This window comes from Ochotona curzoniae, unplaced genomic scaffold (assembly GCF_017591425.1).
Source record: "Ochotona curzoniae isolate NIBS_2020 unplaced genomic scaffold, NIBS_Ocur_1.0 contig_4372, whole genome shotgun sequence".
NCBI lineage: Eukaryota > Metazoa > Chordata > Mammalia > Lagomorpha > Ochotonidae > Ochotona > Ochotona curzoniae.
Window position 1 is genome coordinate 39,409 of NW_024466255.1, and position 19,177 is coordinate 58,585.

Genomic DNA, 19,177 nt, shown 5'->3' on the forward strand with positions numbered 1-19,177 from the left:
TGGGTCCTGGTTGGATTTCTCAGGATCCCTCAGCTATCCCGGGGGCCTGGCCTCAGGAGGACATCACACCGGCCTGGGAAAAAGGGTCAGGGCACAGTCCCGGGTCCCCGCGTGGCCCTCAGGGTCTCAGTGCCAGGGCAGGTCTGGGCCAGGGAAGCCAAGGTGATGAGTCCCCCACCGCACTTTCCCTCTCCCAATCCGAGTAAGCTCCTTCTACCTGGACACTCCTGACTAGGTTGAGCTAACACTGCCTCTGGACACGCCTTTTCCGGAGGAGCCTTTCTGTGCTACCAGATCCTGGTTATTCTGTCGACACTTAGTCTCTGGGTCAAAGTCTCCACAGACAAGAGGAGGCAGTCAATGTCGCCCCGGATCCTCCTCCTGCTGCTCGCGGGGGCCCTGGCCCTGACCGAGACCCGGGCGGGTGAGTGCGGGTCGGGAGGGAGACGGGCTCTGCGGGGCAGGAGCGAGGGGAGCGCGGAGGGGACACAGGACCCCGGGGAGCCGCCCCTGTGCCGGCAGAGACGTCCCCACCTCGGCCCGTCCCGCCCTCCTCTCATCCAGAGCCTTCGCCGCCGTCCCCCAATCCGTCTCCCAATCCGCGGGCTCCTAACTCCCCGCCAGCACCAGACTACTCACACCCAGGGTGGGAGACAGGTTCGATCTCAGCCCCTCTCTCTCCCAGGCTCCCATTCCCTGAGGTATTTCGACACCGGCATGTCCCGGCCCGGCCTCGGGGAGCCCCGCTTCGTCGAAGTCGGCTACGTGGACGACACGCAGTTCGTGCGCTTCGACAGCGACTCCGAGAACCCGATGATGGAGCCGCGGGCGCCGTGGATGCAGCAGGTGGAGCAGGAGTACTGGGACTGGAACACTCGGAACGCCAAGAACAACGCACTAATTAACCGCATGAATCTGAACATCCTGCGCGGCTACTACAACCAGAGCGAGGCCGGTGAGTGACCCGACCCCTCCCCACGTGCGCCCAGGGCGCTCCGGGTCCCCGGGGCCGAGGTCCCCGTCACCCCGAGACTGCGCGCCCCGCAGAGACCCTCGGCGGGAGCATCCGCTTTCGCTTTTAGTTTCGCTTTTGTTTTCAGCTTTTGTTTTTATTTTCGGTGAGGGCGGGGGCGGAGCTGCGTGGCCAGGGCTGACCGCGGGCGGGACAGGCTCTCACACCATCCAGTACATGTACGGCTGCGAGATCGGGGAGGACGGGCGCCTCCTCCACGGATACAGGCAGTTCGCCTATGATGGCACGGACTACATCGTCCTGAATGAGGACCAGCACTCCTGGACCGCAGCCAACATGGCAGCTCAGATCAGCAAGCGCAAGTGGGAGGCTGAGGATCTGGCTGACCGCCACAGGGCCTACCTGGAGCTGGAGTGTGTGGGGTGGCTGCGCAGATACCTGGAGATGGGTCAGGAGACGCTGCAGCGCGCAGGTACACGGGGCTGGTCGGGATTGCCCTGGCTCACCTCCCCTGGAGCTGTGGAGGAGGGGAGAAAAGTGGGACCCAGGCCAGGGTCTGTCTCTTCTCAAGGCGGGGGACCTCCTCCGTGCTTTGGGTCTAAAGCCAGAGACTCGCTCTTCCCTCAGGAGATGAGAGACCAGCCTTGGGGGAGGGTACTTAGAAGATTCCAGAAATAACCTCCCTGGACTCAAGCAGTGTCCAGTGAGATAGGAACTCACAACCAGGGTCTGTCCTCAGCCTCAAGCTAAAATACTGGAAGTTTCACCCCAAGGTTTCTGGGTTTCTCATCCTCCACTCAGGAAAAGGCCATATCCATTTTCTCCCCACAGAGATCTGGAGCCTCCTAGCCTGAACCATGCCTGATTCTAGAACTTTCCAAACACTAGATTACCTCATTGTCTTTATCCAGGCTAGGTCTGAGTTTTACACTCCAAACCCACCCCAGTCCTCCTGTCTACAATCAGGATGGTCACTGAGTGTAACTTTGATTTCTCATAAGCCTGAATTTCTCAAATTTTTCCTCAGACCCACCCACAGCACACATAACCCACCACCCAGTATCTGACCAGAAGGCCACCCTGAGGTGCTGGGCCCTGGGCTTCTACCCCAAGGACATCACACTCACCTGGCGCCGAGATGGAGAGGACCTGACCCAAGACACAGAGCTAATAGAGACCAGGCCTTCAGGCGATGGAACCTTCCAGAAGTGGGCAGCTGTGCTGGTGCCTGTTGGAGAAGGGCAGAGATACACATGCCACGTGGAGCATGAGGGGCTGCCTGAGCCCCTCACCGTGAGATGGGGTAAGGAGGGCAGAGTGGACAGAGCCTTCAGCAGGGGCAGGGCTGAGCCCTGGGGTCAGAGCGCCTTATTGTCCCTTCCCCTCTCAGAGCCTCCTCAGCCCACTGTGCCCATGTGGGGAGTCATCGCTGGCCTGGTCCTCCTGGCAGCTGTGTTCATTGGAGCTGTGGTCACTGCTGTGATGATGAAGAGGAAACGCTCAGGTAGGGCAGGGTGAGGGCTGGGTCTGAGTCCCCTGTCCCCAGGGAGGTCATCCTGCCCAATTCCGGGAAACACTGTACACACACACCTGCACCCCTAGCTGAGCCACAAGTGCTCACATTAGCTCTGGTGTGAACAGCGAGTGAAGGTGGAGGATGAAACTCCACAGGGATGATTTTGCTCACAGGTACCTGGGTACCAACAGCCCCAGGTCAGGGGGAGGTCCCAGCTGAGGACACACCTCCAGGAGAGGCACCTCCTGACCCTTTCCTGGGTCTGCCAGCCACAGTTCTGGAATCTTCTCTGAGATGAGGCAGTGTACCTCTGGGCTTCCTCTAGGCAGGTCCTCAAACCCTGCTTTCTTCCTACATCTCACCAGCTCTATTCTCTCACAGGTGGGAAAGGAGGGAGCTACACTAAGGCTGCAGGTAAGCACTGGGGTGTGTTTAAGGGTGGAGGAGCCCCAAGAGCATTGCCTTGGCCAGATGCCCATGGAGAAGCTGCCCTGCCCACCCTGTAGCTCCTCCCTCAGCCACACCTCCAGGGGTCTCACCAAGTCCTGATTGGTTCTCCCAGGTCAGGACAGTGCCAGGAGCTCTGATTCCTCTCTCACAGCCTGAAAGGTGAGACCTGGAAGGACCTGGAGGGGAGAGGTGGCAGAGATGAGAGGATCCAATGAGGCTGGGAGATTCCTTGTATTTGGACATTTTCATGTGTGCTGGTTGTTAATGTTCGCGTGAGCAAGTGATGTGAAATTGTTAACTCGTTGTTTCTGTGTGGACAATTGCCTTGTTTCCATCTGAAGTGTATCAGAATTGCTTAAGTCTTCATTTTGGTGTCTTCAAAAAGCCCTGCCCTCCCTTCCTGCACAGGCATCTGAGTGTGTTCCTGTGGGCACAGTATGAGGTGGGAGCCTGGCCCTCCCAGCCCAGCGTGGGCACCTCCTTCCCTGTCTCAAGTCAGGTGCATCTGCTGCAGCTTCCTCCTTCCCTGTGCAAATCTGAACAATAATTCATATTTTCTAATTCTTATCATGAACTCATGAGAAATCTAAAATAGAAAATTCCAAAAATTTGAGAGAAAATAAAAAGCACTAACTAGAACCCTCCATAATCCTTGTGTTTGCTGTGTTGAATCTGTTGCAGCTGGGGACAGGAGAGGCTGGAAGGCTCTGGGTGAGGACGGGGCTGTGCCCAGGCAGTGCTTCATCCATCAGCCTTTCCCGTGGTCACTGCTGACCCGGCTCAGCTGTCCCAGTGTCTGTATCTCTCCAGTGTGATGTATCCATCAACACCTGGCCACACAGGACTAGGCAGGGCCAGGCTGCCCTGTCTGGTGGACCTGAGGAAATGGAGGCTGCATGAGGCCTGGACTATAAAAGCTCAGGTTTGGGTTCAGCCTTTGGCTGCTGTTCTCCATGTATTCATTTGTTCCTTAGTGTCGCTGGCTGACTGCACTTGCTCTTCCTCTATGAACTTGGGAGGCCTTCACCTCTGTGTGCAGGAGGCAGTCTGGGAGGGAGGGAGGAAGGAGGGGAGGGCAGAGGGCACTGTGAGAAAGCCCAGGCCACGTGGACACCAGGGAGAGGATGCCTTTCTGCACAGGCCGCAGGTGGCCTCTGTCTTAGCTCCACTAATGAAGCCACGGGGTCTGGAAGGGGCCGTGCAGCACACTCATCACTCAGCTGACTCTGCCATACTCCAGACCTAGTGCTGGGCACGGTGGTCCAGAGTGGTGTGAGGGCCATGGCAGCTGATGTTTCGCCATCATTGAAGGTAAGTGTGCACTGCCCTGAGGAGGTGACCCTGAGGAAGGTTGGAAGGACACAATGAGTCACCAGCAAAGGTGTCTGGGGAGATGCTGTGCAGGCAGGTGACGGCCAGTGCAAATGCCCTAGACAAGAGCAAGTCTGCACACAGAGCAGGGAGCCGTCAGGAAGGCTGGGTCGGGGCACCACCATGCAGCAGGCAGTGTGCACACTGGAAGGCTCAGCCCTGGCTCTGAGTGAGGTGGGAGCCACAAGTCAGCTTTTCTTTTTTTTAAAAAAAATATTGATTTATTTTTATTGTGAAGACAGATATACAGAGAGGAAAATCTTCTGTCCGATGATTCACTCCCCAAGTAATCAAAACAGCTGGAGCTGCCCACAGATCAGAAGCCAGGAGCCAGAAACTTCCTCCAGGTCTCCCATGTGGGTGCAGGGTCCCAAGGCTTTGGGCCGTCCTTGTCTGCTTTCCCAGGTCACAAGCAGGGGAACTAGATGGGAAGCAGGGCCACCGGGATTAGAACTGTTGCCCTATGGGATCCCAGGTGCTCAAGGCAAGAATTTTAGCCATGAGGCTACTGTGCCGAGCCCAGTATTTTTCTTTCAAAAATATTTTAAAAGATTTATTTATTTTCTCATTTGAAAAGGCAGAGTTACAGAGAAGAGAAAGAGAGAGAGAGAGATCTTCCATCTCCTGGTTCACTTCTCAAATGGCCCAAAGCCAGAAGTCAGGAACTTTTTTCTGATTTCCCACATGGGTACTTCAGCCGCTAGGTCACTGCGTCAGGCCCAATGAGACAGCTCCAAGCAGAGAAGGGACATATGCACCTTCTCCTGTCCAGGGACCACCCTGGCTGCTGTTGAGGACAGGGCTGAGAGACTGAGAGGCTGGAGACAAAGCTCTAGGGGCTCCTGCTTTGTCCAGGCAGAGATGCCAGTCACTGTGGTCACTGTGGTAGGCGTAGGCAGAGTGGGAGATGAGGGTCTGGATCCTTCTGCAGCTGGATGCACAGCACTTCCTGTGGACTGCATCCAGGGAAAGAGGAGGAGGTGAGGAAGACATCCAGGGCTTCAGGCCATGCCAATGGGGGCATGGCATCACCGTAGGAGAAGGGCAACCTGGGAGGGTGGATCCCAGGAGGGGCTACCCAAGTGTACAGTGCAGGAGTGATGGGAGCTGCGATGTCGTTGAGAAGTGAGTGACACTGCAGGGCTGGCAGTGACCAAGAGTCAGTTGACAAGGGGAAATGTCTGTGTGGGAGACTCACTGAGGAGTCAGCTCCACATGAACCACATTTGCAGTCAGGAGCAGAGATGGGGCACCCAGGATGTGCGTAGCTGTAATGAGAGGGCACAAGAATGAGCTCTGGACCTGCAAGTCTAATGGGGGCACCAAGCCCACAGCCCAAAAAGCTGCAGAGCTAGCTGTGAGAACTGGGGACCATAGACATGCTGAGGGTATCCAGTCAGCAATGGGAGGACTGGGACACTCTGGATAGGGCAGGGGATTTGCATGTGGCTCAGGTGGATGCCCATGTGCCACCCTCATAGCACACTCTGGCAGCAGGAGGGAAGATAGGACCCCCACCCGGGCTTCAGCCTCCCCTGCAGATGGTCACATGGGCACACCTGGGCTCTGGGCCTTACACAGTGAGTAGCCACCCTGGCAGAGACCTGGGTGCAGGCGGCCGCGTTAACAACAGTTTCGCTTATGATGTTCCAGCTCACAAGGTGAGAATCACATGCACCCATTTCTAAGCCACACTTCCCACCACAACCTCTGACCGAAGCAGGATCCACCAGCATCCTCCTTCTTCCCGATGGCTGCAGGGTCCCAGCAGTCAGGCCAGCTTCTGCTGCTCTTCCAGGCACAAGGGCAGGGAGCTGACTGAGAAGTGGAGCACACAGGACTCTGTTCAACAGCCACATGGGACACTGGCATTGCTGGCAGCAGCTTTCCATGTTATACCACAATGCCAGCCTCTCATAAGAAATCCTCAAAAATAATTAACTCTTTCAACTATCAGTACTTGTAAGTTTGATGCAAATAAAAGGATAAATGCCAAGCATGTGAAATTTTATGACTGATGACAACTGAGTACCATAGTGATGTTTCAGGGTTAATCAAACACAGGGTATCAAAGCCTCCAACACTCCTGCAGCAATGTGAGACAACACTGAGTAATTATAGGACAGCACACACCAGCAGGTGCATGCTGCATGGTGCCTGAACAAACTCTCCTCCCACCTTCTTCCTGGAGCCTGAGGACCTAGGGAGACCCTTTAGGGCCCCTTGTCCTCACAGGCAGGCCCTGGTCCACTCCTGCTGCAGGCAGAGCCCCCAGCCCAGCTCAGGCCATGTTACAGGGGACTCTGGAGCTCTCTGCCACCACTGCCTGGTCTGAGCTGGGTCTGTCCCAAGGAGCAGTCAGGACCAGGAAGCAGAAAGGACAGAGACTCCTCCCCGTCCACACAGACTGAACCAGCGGTGGCAGCTGCTGGGCTGCTCCCTGCGTGTCCACCCCATTCATTCCTCATTCCTCATTCAGTCTCGCTTCCCCAAGAGGGCCCAGCCCAGGAGCACTGACCCTACTCTTCAGCACCAGCATCCAAGCCCCATCCCTACCCCACAGCTCACCCCAGCTCTGGCCCCACACAAGAACCCCTCTCAGGGCAGTTGGCCCCGCAGCTCAAGAATGAACCATGCACAGATGCCCCTGCAGGAGTTTCAGCCCTTCTGCTCTGTGGTACCCTGTGGGCCCTGTCGCTGGGTCCCACACAGACTCTCTCACCTGGTCACCATGGAAACAGAGCCCTGCCTCTGCCCAAACCCCTCATATCTGCCCCCCAGACTCAACAGTAAGATGCCTGTCACCATGTACATTTCCCCACCATACACGCTGTAACACACACAGTGGATAACCCACATGGCACAGCTGCACTCACTCACAAATATGAATCCTTTAATCCATACTGACCCATGGAGAAACGCAATTCCTTCCATTCCATTGCTTTGATTTCTTTATTTTGATTTATAAGGAATGCTCACATTACAACAGAAACCTTAACCCACTGTGTCACAAGGCTGGCACCATTTTTTTTTCCTTTTTAAGATTTTTATAAACATTTGTTTATTTTTTAAAGATTTATTTATTTATTTTTATTAAAAAGTCAGATATACAGAGAGGAGAGACGGAAAGGAAGATCTTCCATCCAATGATTCACTCCCCAAGTGACCACAACGGCCGGTGATGCACCGATCCAAAGCCAGGTCTCCAAACCTCCTCTAGGTCTCCCACATGGGTGCAGGGTCCCAAGGCCTTGGGCCATCCTCAACTGCTTTCCCAGGCCACAAGCAGGGAGCTGGATGGGAAGTGGTGCAGTCGGGATTAGAACCGGCATCCATATGGGATCCTGGTGCATTCAGGCAAGGACTTTAGCCACTAGGCCAAGGCGCCAGGCCCAAACTATTTTATTTTTTAAAGGCAAATTTGCAACCAGAAAAGGACAGATGGAGAGATTTTTCCACTTCTGGGTCACTCGGCAAGTGGCCACAATGACCAGAGCTGAGCTGCTCTAAAGCCAAGAGCCAGGAATTTCTTCAGAGTCTCCCACCTGGGTGCAGGGCTCAAGGACTTGGGCCATCATCTGCTGTTTTCCCGAGCCATAACAGGAAGCTTGGTGGGAAGTGAAGTAGCCAGAACACAAACTGGCACCCATATGGGATCCTGGAGTTGCAGGGAACAGCTTTACCCAAAGTGCCATAATGCCTTCCCCATTTTTTTTTTTTCAGTTAGGAAATAAGGAACTTGAAGTGCTTAGGATGTTGTTGATGAGACCACAGCATGAGGGGCATCAGGCCCCTCTCTGCAGATGGTAGGCTGCCTCAAGTGGAACCGACAAACACAGGAGTAGACAGCATGGCCTGCCGGCCTGGATTTCTCTTGACATGGTCTTGTGGCGCCACCTGCTGGTCATCTGAAACAGAGACGCTCACAGACGGCAGGGGTGAAAAACCAGACAATTTTCCAGGGGTGTGGTTGTTCCCTCAGGACCTCTCCCTTCTTCAGCTTCTCAAAACTCAGATCCGGCCCTTTGTAGGGAGGATGCTGAAACCCCATGAGCACGCGTATCACCCTTTGTCAGCCCTGGCTCCTGTCCTGCACCTCAATCCACATCGAACCCTGAACTCGCTGTCACCACACAGCAAGGGAGCTGAGGGCTGCAGAATAGGCAAAATCCAAGATCAGCCCCCACATGTCCACAGGGCCTTCATCCTGTCCCCCAGGTCCATGATTCCTTATACGGGGCTCCAGTTGCCCCTGCCAGCCAGGCCACACCCTCTCCCTGCTGCCCAGTCCCTTACTGCGCTCAGCCTCCTCTCCCTCCCCAGCCCTGAGCCAGCCCCTCCCACCAGCACAGCTCAGGAGGCCAGGGCAACCCAGGGCTGGCTGAGCAACTCCAGCCAAAGAGGTTGCCAAGCTCCACCTTGCCAGCTTTTCACTGCGTCCTCCTGCCCCTGCAGACAGGTGCATCACAGGCTGCCATGGGCTTAAGACTCCACAGCCATCCCGCCCTATGCTAGTGCTGACCCAGACAGGCCACAGCCCTCAGTGGATCCTCTTCCCCGTGGCGACTTTGGAGGGGGGAAGTTCTGAGACCCTGGCCTGGTCAGCCTCTGCCTGCCCTCCACGCCCTCAGCTGGTCTCTGCTATGGCCACCCTCAGCACAGGCACTCTCCTGGACAGGGATCTCCACGCTGAGTTCCTGATCTATTTCTTCCATTCCCAGCCCTGGGGACAGAGGACACCCTAGGTGGGCTGTCCCTTGAGACTGGGACTTGTAAAGGCCACCAGCACTAAAGCAGGAATCCTGAGCAATCCCTCCCTCACTGCACACTCTGCCACAGGGGACCAGAGGGACATGTCCTCCATGGGAGGGGCCAGGGACAGGGCAGGAGCCACACCTGCCCTACCCTGCCCTGGACAGAAGCTGCCTGACCATGCAGCTGGGGTCACAGATGAGAAAGTGCAGGGGGGTAGACAATGCTGGAGGAAGGACCCCAGCAGAAACCCAGGCCCTGGCCTGCACCTGCTCTGTACCCCAAACTGGATCTGCACTGGCACACACCCCTGGAACTCCTCATCCCTCTCCTTCAGGCAGCCCTGACCACCTGGAGGCTCAGCCAGGCCCAGTGGCAGGGCTGGGAGGAGTGTGGAGGGCACACAGACAACCCAACGCACAGGAAATGGACAGGACCTCCCCTCAGCCCAACCCCCAGGGGCCCTGGCACCACCCTGGCTTTGCCCACTCTGAATCCTTGGGGAAAGATGGGTTCTATTCCCTTCACAAAAACCCCCCGACTTTATCCTTCATCCCCTTCTCCCTGTGTGGGAGGAAGTGCCAGGGGACCCACTTCCCAGAGAGGCTCCCATCTCCCCACTTCCCACAGGGCTCCCCTGGGGCCTCTGGAAGTGACTTCCTGTGGCAGGTGACCCAGGGAGGAATGGCAGCTGCCAGAGCAGGAGCAGCAAGGGGCCCAGGCAGCCGGGCACTTGGAAAACAAAGCCTGAGTGTGCGGGAGAGACAGGGATGAGACTTCACTCCCTACCCCTGGCAGGCAGCGACCTGCCCAGGCCCGCCAGGTCCAGGTCCACTTCCTGGTTCGCACAGCGTGAGAGCCTAACTGAACCTAGAGGCTCCCCATCCGGGGTTCCCTAGCGCAAGCCACGCATTAAACGTTCCCCTCGCATCGGGCAGGAATCGCCGGCCAGTGGAGCCACCCTGGTCCTGGGATCCACGTCCCCAAAAAAGAGCAGGACGAGGCTTCCTGATAGAAGCCAATGACCCGGCAAATCAGGGTGAGAGCGCCCTCCCGGGCTGCACCGTAGGTCGGTCACGTTCAAGGCTGTAAATGCAGCCAAGGCCAAGGCGGGGCAGTGATATGGCGACCACGGGCCCCTGCGCTCCCTGGGAGGTGGGCCGGGATGAGGGACAGCGCTGCTCCTTCCTGCTCTACCAACCGGGCTAAGCACTTACAGACATACAGACCGGGTGGCGACCGTGGGCACCAGAGTCCCTGACTCCCTGCGGCAGCAAGGTGGTCGCAGCAGCGCCCACGACGCCAGCGCCGCCGGGGCTTCCTGGGACAGAGTCGGGAAGGACACGGGAGCGCAGGTGTCACAAAGCTCGCCCTGCCCGCAGGCCCGGGACGCCCTGCTCAGGACGCTATTGTAGGTGACCCAGGACAGCGGGATCTGCACAGCAGGGCTGCGAGCCAGGCCGCCCACACCGCCAGCCCAGGCCGCCCGCACCGCCCGTGGTGAGAGGAGAGGAAGGGCTCCGTCGCGCTGGGAAACCCTGAGGGCCCTGGTCTCTCAGCCAATGTTTCCTGCAGGGAGCGCCCGCCTGCACCGCCCGCGGTGACTCTTCCCTTTCCCTTTGCCCACTGAGAAGTTTTACCCGCCCACCCCCAGGACTCCCATCTTCACCCAGACGGGACAAATCCAGAGGGAAAGCTCAGCTCCCTGCCGGGTGACAGGCAGGAAGGCAAGGGCGCAGGCAGAGCAGGACCGAAGTGGAAGGTAGCGGCAGCAGAGGCCAGGGCACCCATGGCCAGAGAGCCTGGAGAAGGGGAGAGGAGGTGAGCAGGTGAGGGCTGCTCCCCTGGGAAAGGTGCATCCTGAATCCAGTAGGAGCAGGGAGGGTGTGGCCTCTCCACCCACTCAGGACCCAAGGGAATGCCCGCAATCCCGCAAGGCCAAAGACCAAAGTCAGCTCGAGCCCCACTCACCCCGGCACACACCGGTGCAAAGATGCGGCTCCAATCAGGAACACCAGGACCCGGCGGCCGTGGGGAAGGCGCCACCGGCGAACACACAGCCTGACCCCACAGCGGAGCGCAGGCTGAGAGCATAGTTGCCTGCCCTCGGAGAGGAGCGCTCCGCAAGGGCAGCAAAAAGACAGGCAAGGAGGATACAGAGCGCGGCAGCTCAGAGAGCCTTGGGCTGGGAGTGCAAGGGACTCGGCCATGGGTCCCCACGGACAACAGGGCCCAGCGGTCCCCACGGAGCGGCCAGTGAGTGCAGGAACGCGAGCTACCCACCAACCCGCCAGCTCAAGCATTTAGGTCCTGCCTCCAACAAGGAAGATCAGACTGAGTTCTGCTTTTCCAGGCCATAAGCAGGGAGCGCAAATGGAAGCAGATCAGCCAGGACAAGAACCAGACTCCATGTAAATGGGTTGCTTGAGCTTGCAGGTGAAGGATTAGCCTGTGAGCCACCGAGCTGGCCCCCTGTCAAATGGTTTCTTATTTCAAAATCACAATTCTTTCATTAGTATTTTTCAAACATTGATAGAGATATATTTATTTTCTCATTTGAAATGCAGTCACCGAGAGAAAAGGAGAGAGAGAGAGAGAGTGGGAGAGCTCTTCCATCTGTTTCACCATCCAAACAACTGCAGTGGGCAGAGCTGTGCTGGTCCAAAGCTAGGAGCCAGGAGCTTCTTCCAGATCTCCCACAAGGGCACAAGGGACCAAGGATTTGGCCTATCTCTGTTGCTTTATCTGCTGCAACAGCAGGAACTGAATCAGAAGAGCCAGCCAGAGGTAGCCTCGGGCCCAGGGTCTGAAAGGACTAAAAGTCCGGGATAGGCAAGCAAGCGGAAGCCCAGGGAGACCAGGACGCCTTGGTGGAGGGGCCTCAAGTTGAGGCAAGGCAGATTTAGGGGCACTGCTGAAAACCCTGAAGGACAAATGGGCCTGGAAAAGAGACTGAAATGTGGGACTAACAGGCGGCTTGCAGGAATGAACGGGGCCAGCACGCAGGTGCCACGCCTCACCGCATGAGCTCTGGGGCCTGGACAGGTTGCACGCAACTAGGGACCCAGGAAATGCCCGCGGCCTCGCTAGGCCCCAGACACCAGGCGCCCTGCTCTCCAGCGGCGGTACCCACTACCCACGGGTGCAAAGATGCGGCTCCAGCCAGGAACCCCAGGACCCAGTACAGCCTCTGTGTGAAGGCCCTGGCCCCGAAGCGCCAACGCGCCGATCCACCTACTCGGCTCCCGCTCCCTGCAGGCGACCACTCAAGCTGACCCCACAGCCAAGCACTGGCTGAGAGCGTGGTCGCCCTGGCGAAGGAGATGCGGCCCCGGGAGGGCTTGGCCGCTGGCAGCAAAGGACAGGCAAGGAGAAGGCCCCGGGCTCCGCAGAGCGGATCCAAGAGCCTCCGACCTGGAGCGACCGGAAAACGAGCCGCGGGCCACCAAGGACCCGGAGCCGCCGAGAGACTGCCGTGCCGGATCGCGCCACGGCCGCCGCCCGCCGGGCATCGGCACTGGGTCACCACTGACGCCTGGATGCAGCGGTCCCCACCCAATGACCCAAACGAGCCCAGGGCAGAAACGCACCGCGTCCGCCCTGGCCCACCCAGCCTCTCGGCACGTACGGTTCCCTGCTCGCGCTGCCCGCCCTGGGGCTTGGCCTGCCCAACCTCTCCACCAGGCGTCGGCACTCCCTCCGGGGTTCGGTTCCAGCCACTTCCAGTCAGCCTCACAGCCGCCACCTGCTGCTGGCCTCTGTCCACTTGCACGCAGAGAACCCCACGTCCCGACACAGGGCACCTCTGTCCCCTGAGCTTGGCCACCCTTCCAAGGAGGTAAAGCAGGGCTCCCTGTGGCTCCTGACCCTAGCCCACAAGGAGCCCCAACTAAATCACCCTTCACAATAGCCGTGTACTCCCGGAACCCTCCAGTCCCCTAAGTCACCTCAATGACAAAAGAATGGGAGCACAGGGAAGAGCTAAAACCACCACATCAGAGAGCAGATCAGCGTGACAGGTTTCAGGGCTCAAAATGGAAGAGGGCTGTCTGCCTTGTGTTCCGTCCCCAAATGTGCACCAGGGTCCCGCAATCACGGTGTCCCATGTGAGTGGCAGGATCCCCGCACCTGAGCCATCTCCATCATTCTGGCCACTTGGCTGGCCCACAAGCATGCTGGTGGGTACTGTAACCTGGTCTGGTCTGGGCTGCTGCCAGCCTTGGTTCTTGCATTCACCAGCAGGGACTGCATCTCAGCAGAGGAGTCCCCCAAGCTCTTTATTAGATCACCACCCAATGGCAGATTTTGCACACACTGGTGGGTTCTTGGCCTAGCCTGACTTGACCCACCTCCTTCCCAGTTAGGTACACCATTGCTCAACTGACCTACACTCATGCCGGCTCTTACCATTTGATGCTACAGCCCAACCATGCCTGGTCCATCCCCAGACCCAGCTCTTGTGTGGCTTAGCATGTGCCACAACCTGGCCCAGGCAGTCCTACACCCACCTGGCTCTTGTGAGCACCAGTGAGTGTTGGAGCCTAGCCCAATCTGGCATACCTCAGACCCAGTCCACACCCATGCCGAGGAATGCTACAGCCATATCCAGCCCAGATCAGCACCCCCTTCTGGCTCTTGCACTCACCATTGATAACCACAACCCAGTTGTGGTGTCTCCTTAGCTCCCCAACTAGTTCCACTCCCAACTACAGATCTTGCACATGCCAGTGGTTGCTCAGACCCACCCCAGCATAGCTCTCCCCAGATTGGCCCATACCCTGGGATGCTGCAGCCTGACCTTCCCTGCCCTTCCCCTATTCCTGGTTTTCTAGCAAACTGGCAGGTGTGATAGCCTAGCCTGGCATGACCCACACCCCATCCTAGCTCTTACCCATGCCAGTGCACTACAGTCTGGCCAAGCCCTGCCTAATTCACACACACACACACACACACACACACACACACACACACACACACACACACCAAGTGCCAACCCACACACCTGCTGACAAATGGAGCAGACCTGCCCAACCTGACCCAGGCCTGAATCACGTGCCCACCAGTGAAAGCTACAGCCCACCAGGGGAGTTCCTCAAATTCCTCCATCAGGCCCACTCCCAGACCTTGATCTCATGTGCTCCAGTAGGTAGTAGGCCCTTACTCAGCATAGTCACCCCCTCCGTCCTTGCCATTAGTGGATACTGTGTCCTGGTCTGCCCCAAACCCTGTTCTTGGGTATGTACCCATGGGTGCTACATCCTGAACCAGCCCAGTCTATTCCCAATCCTAGTACCCATGAGTGTTAGTGGGTTCCATGGTCATGCCTAGCTCAGCTTGTCATCACTCCCAGCTCTTGAACAAACCAGTGGTTATTGCACTCCTATAGTTGTATCCCCCACAGACTCTGCCCCAAGACCCAATTCTTTCACATGTTGATTAGTGTCATGGCCCAGCCTAATGTGACCAATCCCCTGTTCCAACGCTCACTGGTAGGTACCATGGTCTAGCCCTGCCAGGTGGGCCCCAGACCTTTTGTGTGAACCAGTGGGTGTTGGTAGATAGATGCTAACTAATCCAGCTCAGGTCTCCCATGTGGGCTGTTGCATTGGTCTGACCCCGAAAGGTCCTCCAATATTCCTCCTCAAAACTGCTTAGTCTCAGCCACCCTTGTTACCTGCAAGTCCGGTGGCCTTGTCAGTGGAAGTCCCCCCAGATGTCATTCCTCACCTGCAAAATACTCCTTCAGTGGTCTCCCCTCCTCTATACCACTTCTCCCTGAGCAATCTATCCACAGCCTGGTTCCCTGGCTTGGAGATATGCTGATCTGGAGCCCTACCCATCCACCCAGAACCCCAATCCATGCAGGGACCCCCAGACTGCTCCTCCAGCACACATACTGACCTGAGACACTACCCCTTTGCTCTTCTAGGACACAAGAACTCACACGGGTCCCTAGGCCCATACCACTGTAACGGCTGGGGCCCATCATGTGCACAAGTCCCCACCTGAACACCATGCCAGCATGCTGGCCTGAGGCCCTACACCTCTGCCATTTTCTCCCACTTGCCTGCCCAGAACTGAAGCACATGTATGAGTCCTCAGGCCCATTCTGCTAGCCACTTCCCAGCCTGTGTCTCCAAATTTCAGCCATCTTTCCTAGAGGGAACTATAAAGCATTAAAGAAAAACAAGCAGGGAGTGGGCATTTCCCACAGCAGCTAAAACCCTACTGAGACAAAGACAGCCCCTGCAGGAGTTCCCAGCTGTTCCAGCTTCCTGGGCACATGACTCTGGGAGGCAGTAGATGATGGCTCAAGTACTTTAGGCGCCTGTCTCCCACAAAGAAAGCCAAACAGTTCCAGGCTCATGAGGGAACATCCTCTGCTTCTTTCCCAGGCCATAAGCAGGGAGCTGAATTGGAAGCGGATCAGCCAGAATATGACCCGCTGCCCACATACATGGGATACCTCAGCTTGCAGGTGGAAGATCAGGGACTGAGTTGAGCCACCCAACTGGCCCTCTATCAAATGTTTTCTTATTTTAAATCACAACTCTTTGCTTAGTACTTTTTTCTCTTTATCTCTTTCTCCTGACACCCTATCTTGTCACATACAGCCCCGAGGAAAGGACCTAGGATGTCTCAGGATTAGCCAGCCAGGACCCGAAACCTCTAAATCTGGCCACCAGAGGGCGCCACAGGGCAGCCCTGCCTGCCCATCCAGCCTCAGAAGGGTCACGCCTGGCTCTCAGCTCCACTGCTCCCTGGGACAGTCTGAGCAGAAGCCTCATCAACCTCCCCTGCTTCCTGACGCCAGAGACGACAGACAAGGTAGGCAATCGGGGGAGTGCGTGATACCCCCATCCCACCTCTGAGCCCCATTTGCCTCCTGGCTGCTGCACTTGGAACCCAACTTCCTGCTGATATACCTGGAAAGGCAGCAGAAGACCCTAGGGATTTCTCGTCCAGTGGTTCACTCACAGATGGTCCCTATGTCTTGGGATGGAGCCAGGAGCCTACAGCTCCATCTATGCCTCCACCTGTAGGCAGGGACCCAACCACCTGGCTCGTCTTCTGCTGCTTCTGCAGCCAGCTGGTGGTCAAGTGCTCTCCTCAGGGACACTTGGATTGCGGGTAGTAGATTAGCTTGCTGCATCTCCATGCCCACCTCAGCCTTTCCTTTCTTTTTTTAAAGATTTATTTATTTTTATTACAAAGTCAGATTTACAGAGAGGAGGAGAGACTGATAAATATCTTCCATCTGATGATTCAATCCCCAAGTGACCGCAATGACCAGTGCTGCTCCAATCCGAAGTTAGGAGCCAGGAGCTTCTTCCAGGTCTCCCACATGGGTGCAGGGTCCCAAGGTTTTTGGCTGTCCTCGGCTGCTATCCCAGGCCACAAGCAGGGAGCTGGATGGGAAGCGAAGCCGCCGGGATTAGAACCAGCACCCAGATGGGATCCCTGCAGGTTCAAGGCGAGGACTTTAGCTGCTGGACTACTATACCTGGCCCCAGGCTTTGCTTTCAAATAAATAAATAGACAAATAGACCATTAAATGACGCACTCTATATAGTTCCAGCTCACTTCAGAGAAATCTCTAGAGTGCAAGTCAAAAGCATAAGGACTTAGACCTGTTGGTCAAAGATGTAATGCCAGCACATAGTCCTACTAGCTGACATTAGGCACTCATTTGAAAAAAAAAATCTGATTGTATTAACTGCATCATGTGACAATCATAAAAGGAACAGTGCAGCAAACATTAGGAATGGTTTTGTGTCATTTAATGAGTGTTCATGAGAGTTCATGAATCCCTTCAGTTGGGGGGCGGTGATGTTTAACCGAGTATTAAGTGCACCTTGGAGCCCACCCAGGTTTTGCTAGCTTTTCTTTTCTTTTTTTTTTTTTAAGATTTATTTTTATTATTTTTCATTGGAAAGGCAGATATACAGAGAGGAGAGACAGAGAGGAAGATCTTCCATCCGATGATTCACTCCCCAAGTGAGCACAACAGGCCGATACTATGCCGGTCCGAAGCCAGGAGCCTCTTCAGGGTCTCCCACGCGGGTGCAGGTTCCCAAAGCTTTGGGCTGTCCTCGACTGCTTTCCCAGGCAACAGGCAGGGAGCTGGAAGGGAAGCGGGGCTGCCGGATTAGAACCGGCGCCCATATGGGATCCCGGGCGTGCAAGGCGAGGACCTTTAACCACTTGCGCCACCGCGCCGGGCCCAGGTTTTGCTAGCTTTTCAATTTCTGCATCAAAGTTAGCACACTCAGAGGCTTGGAATCAAGCCTCTTTCTTTTTCCCATTGCCAGGTCAGACTCCAGGCCTGGTGTGGCTGTGCTCTCTGGGCAGGCTCTCACAGAGCTGCATTGCAGTACTCAGGGTTAGTGTCCTCCTCCAGCCTCCCCTGGAGCTTGGGGCTACAGCCCTAATATGTCCTTTCCTTTCTGCCTTTTAAAGAGGTGTTTAAGGTCTCCAGCTGGTTTTCTGGAATATTTATCATTCAGATGTGCCTGCTCTGTTCCTTTCCTTTGCACAAGAATCAGCAAAGGAGGAGGTCCAACATGCAGCGTGTGCACAGAGGGCAGCCCACACACTCATGGGCTCTGCTCCCTGAGACTAATGACTGGAGGTGTCAGAAACCAACAGGGTGTGCAAGCACAAGCTGCTTGCCAAAGCCAATGGCCATCAGTGGGAACAAGAGCAATTCCCATAGGGCAGGGGCTCCTGGAAGGTTCAGGTGGGTGGTGTCTGGAACAAGGAGGTGGCACAGCAGCACCTGCCTGTCTCAGGGCCTCTCTCAGATGGGTCATTCATCGGGTCCAGGGGAATATCCCCAGGATTTCCATCCCATGGGGTGTGGCTTAAGCCATTGCCCTTCTCTCAGATGGGTCTATGGTCCGTGTAGTCCAGGCTCTCCCTCTAAACAAAAAGAAGGGAAATAAGAAGGGAAGAGAAAGGAAGAGGAAAGGAGGAAAAGTGAGGCCTCATTCATGACAGTGCCTGCATGTGTAATTGCTACCACGTTAGCCAAACGAGTTTCAAGCTATACTGAGGATTATATTGATCTATAGGTCATTCGGGGTCATAAGGACACGTTAAGAATACAAATTCTTCCAATCTATCAACATGAAATTTCTTTTTTGGGTAATCTATAATTTTTTTCATCAGTATTTTTTTTAATAATCTACTTAGTTGGTTAGGGTACAAAGGGCCAAGAGGTACAGGAAAGTGGGTAATACTATCATTTCCACACTAATATCATCATTTTTTCCCCTGAATCTGGGGTCAGGGAAGAAACAAAGGGAGAAACCCCACCCAGCCTCCCACCCATCCCAGGTCCCCAGTGTGGGGCATGCTCCAAGGGTCCTGCTCAAGCAGTTTCGACAGTTCAACAGTTCTGAACTGCTACCAATCTCACCATGCCAATCGCGATGAAACCTATTTAGAACCCACTGGCTGACACAGTCTCTTCATGGTTGGGGTTCTGAGATCAGCAGTTCAGTTGGGGGAATCTCCAAAGAAACCTCATCTGAGGTGATCCCAGACCTGATTCTTGTGTGTTTTTCACTACAGGGTCTGGCATATCATCAGTATTTTCTAATGCTCATTTTGGAAATCATTCATTTCCTTGGTTATTTTCATTCCTACATAAAAATGTTATAGCTATAATGAATTGTACTGGTTTCTCAACCTTCATTTCAGCACTTTTTGTTTAAAATACTAACATTTTTGCATGTTGATTTCGTATCTTGCAACGTCACTGGATTTTTTCATCATTTCTAATAGCTTTGGGCGCAGATTTTAAGCTTTTCCATGTATAAAATCAAGTCTGTAAACATGGATGCTTTACCATCCTCCTTTCCATTTTTTTGGTAATTATTTTATTTTGATAATCTTTACATAGTTGATTAGGGCACAAAGGGTCAAGGGTTACAGGAAAGTGGGTAAGACCATTGCTTCCATGTTATTATTTTTTTTCCTGTATCTGGGGTAAGAGAGGGGATAAAGGGAGAAGCTCCACCCAGCCTCCCACCCATCCCAGGTCCCCGATGTGGGGCATGCTCCTTGAGTTCTTCTCAAGTGGTTTCAATAGTTCAACAGTTGTGAATTGC

General features: G+C 55.4%; 1 protein-coding gene across 9 annotated transcripts in view; it reads left to right on the forward strand.

Annotated features, from left to right (window-relative positions):
- Nucleotides 1-360: 360 nt before the first annotated feature.
- The window catches only part of LOC121160171 (patr class I histocompatibility antigen, A-2 alpha chain-like), a 28,869-nt gene continuing 10,052 nt past the window's right edge, over nucleotides 361-19,177 (forward strand). Inside the window, exons 1-7 of one of the 9 annotated variants that reach the window (XM_040985828.1) lie at nucleotides 361-424; nucleotides 686-955; nucleotides 1,170-1,445; nucleotides 2,001-2,290; nucleotides 2,375-2,477; nucleotides 2,871-2,903; nucleotides 3,052-3,475. In XM_040985828.1, coding sequence (XP_040841762.1) covers nucleotides 361-424; nucleotides 686-955; nucleotides 1,170-1,445; nucleotides 2,001-2,290; nucleotides 2,375-2,477; nucleotides 2,871-2,903; nucleotides 3,052-3,095 — 1,080 coding nt within the window. In that variant the 3' untranslated portion in view covers nucleotides 3,096-3,475. Of the gene's footprint in view, nucleotides 425-685; nucleotides 956-1,169; nucleotides 1,446-2,000; nucleotides 2,483-2,870; nucleotides 3,476-19,177 lie in introns of those variants that run through there. The other 8 variants (XM_040985826.1, XM_040985827.1, XM_040985825.1 and 5 more) reach the window with 8 other exon arrangements.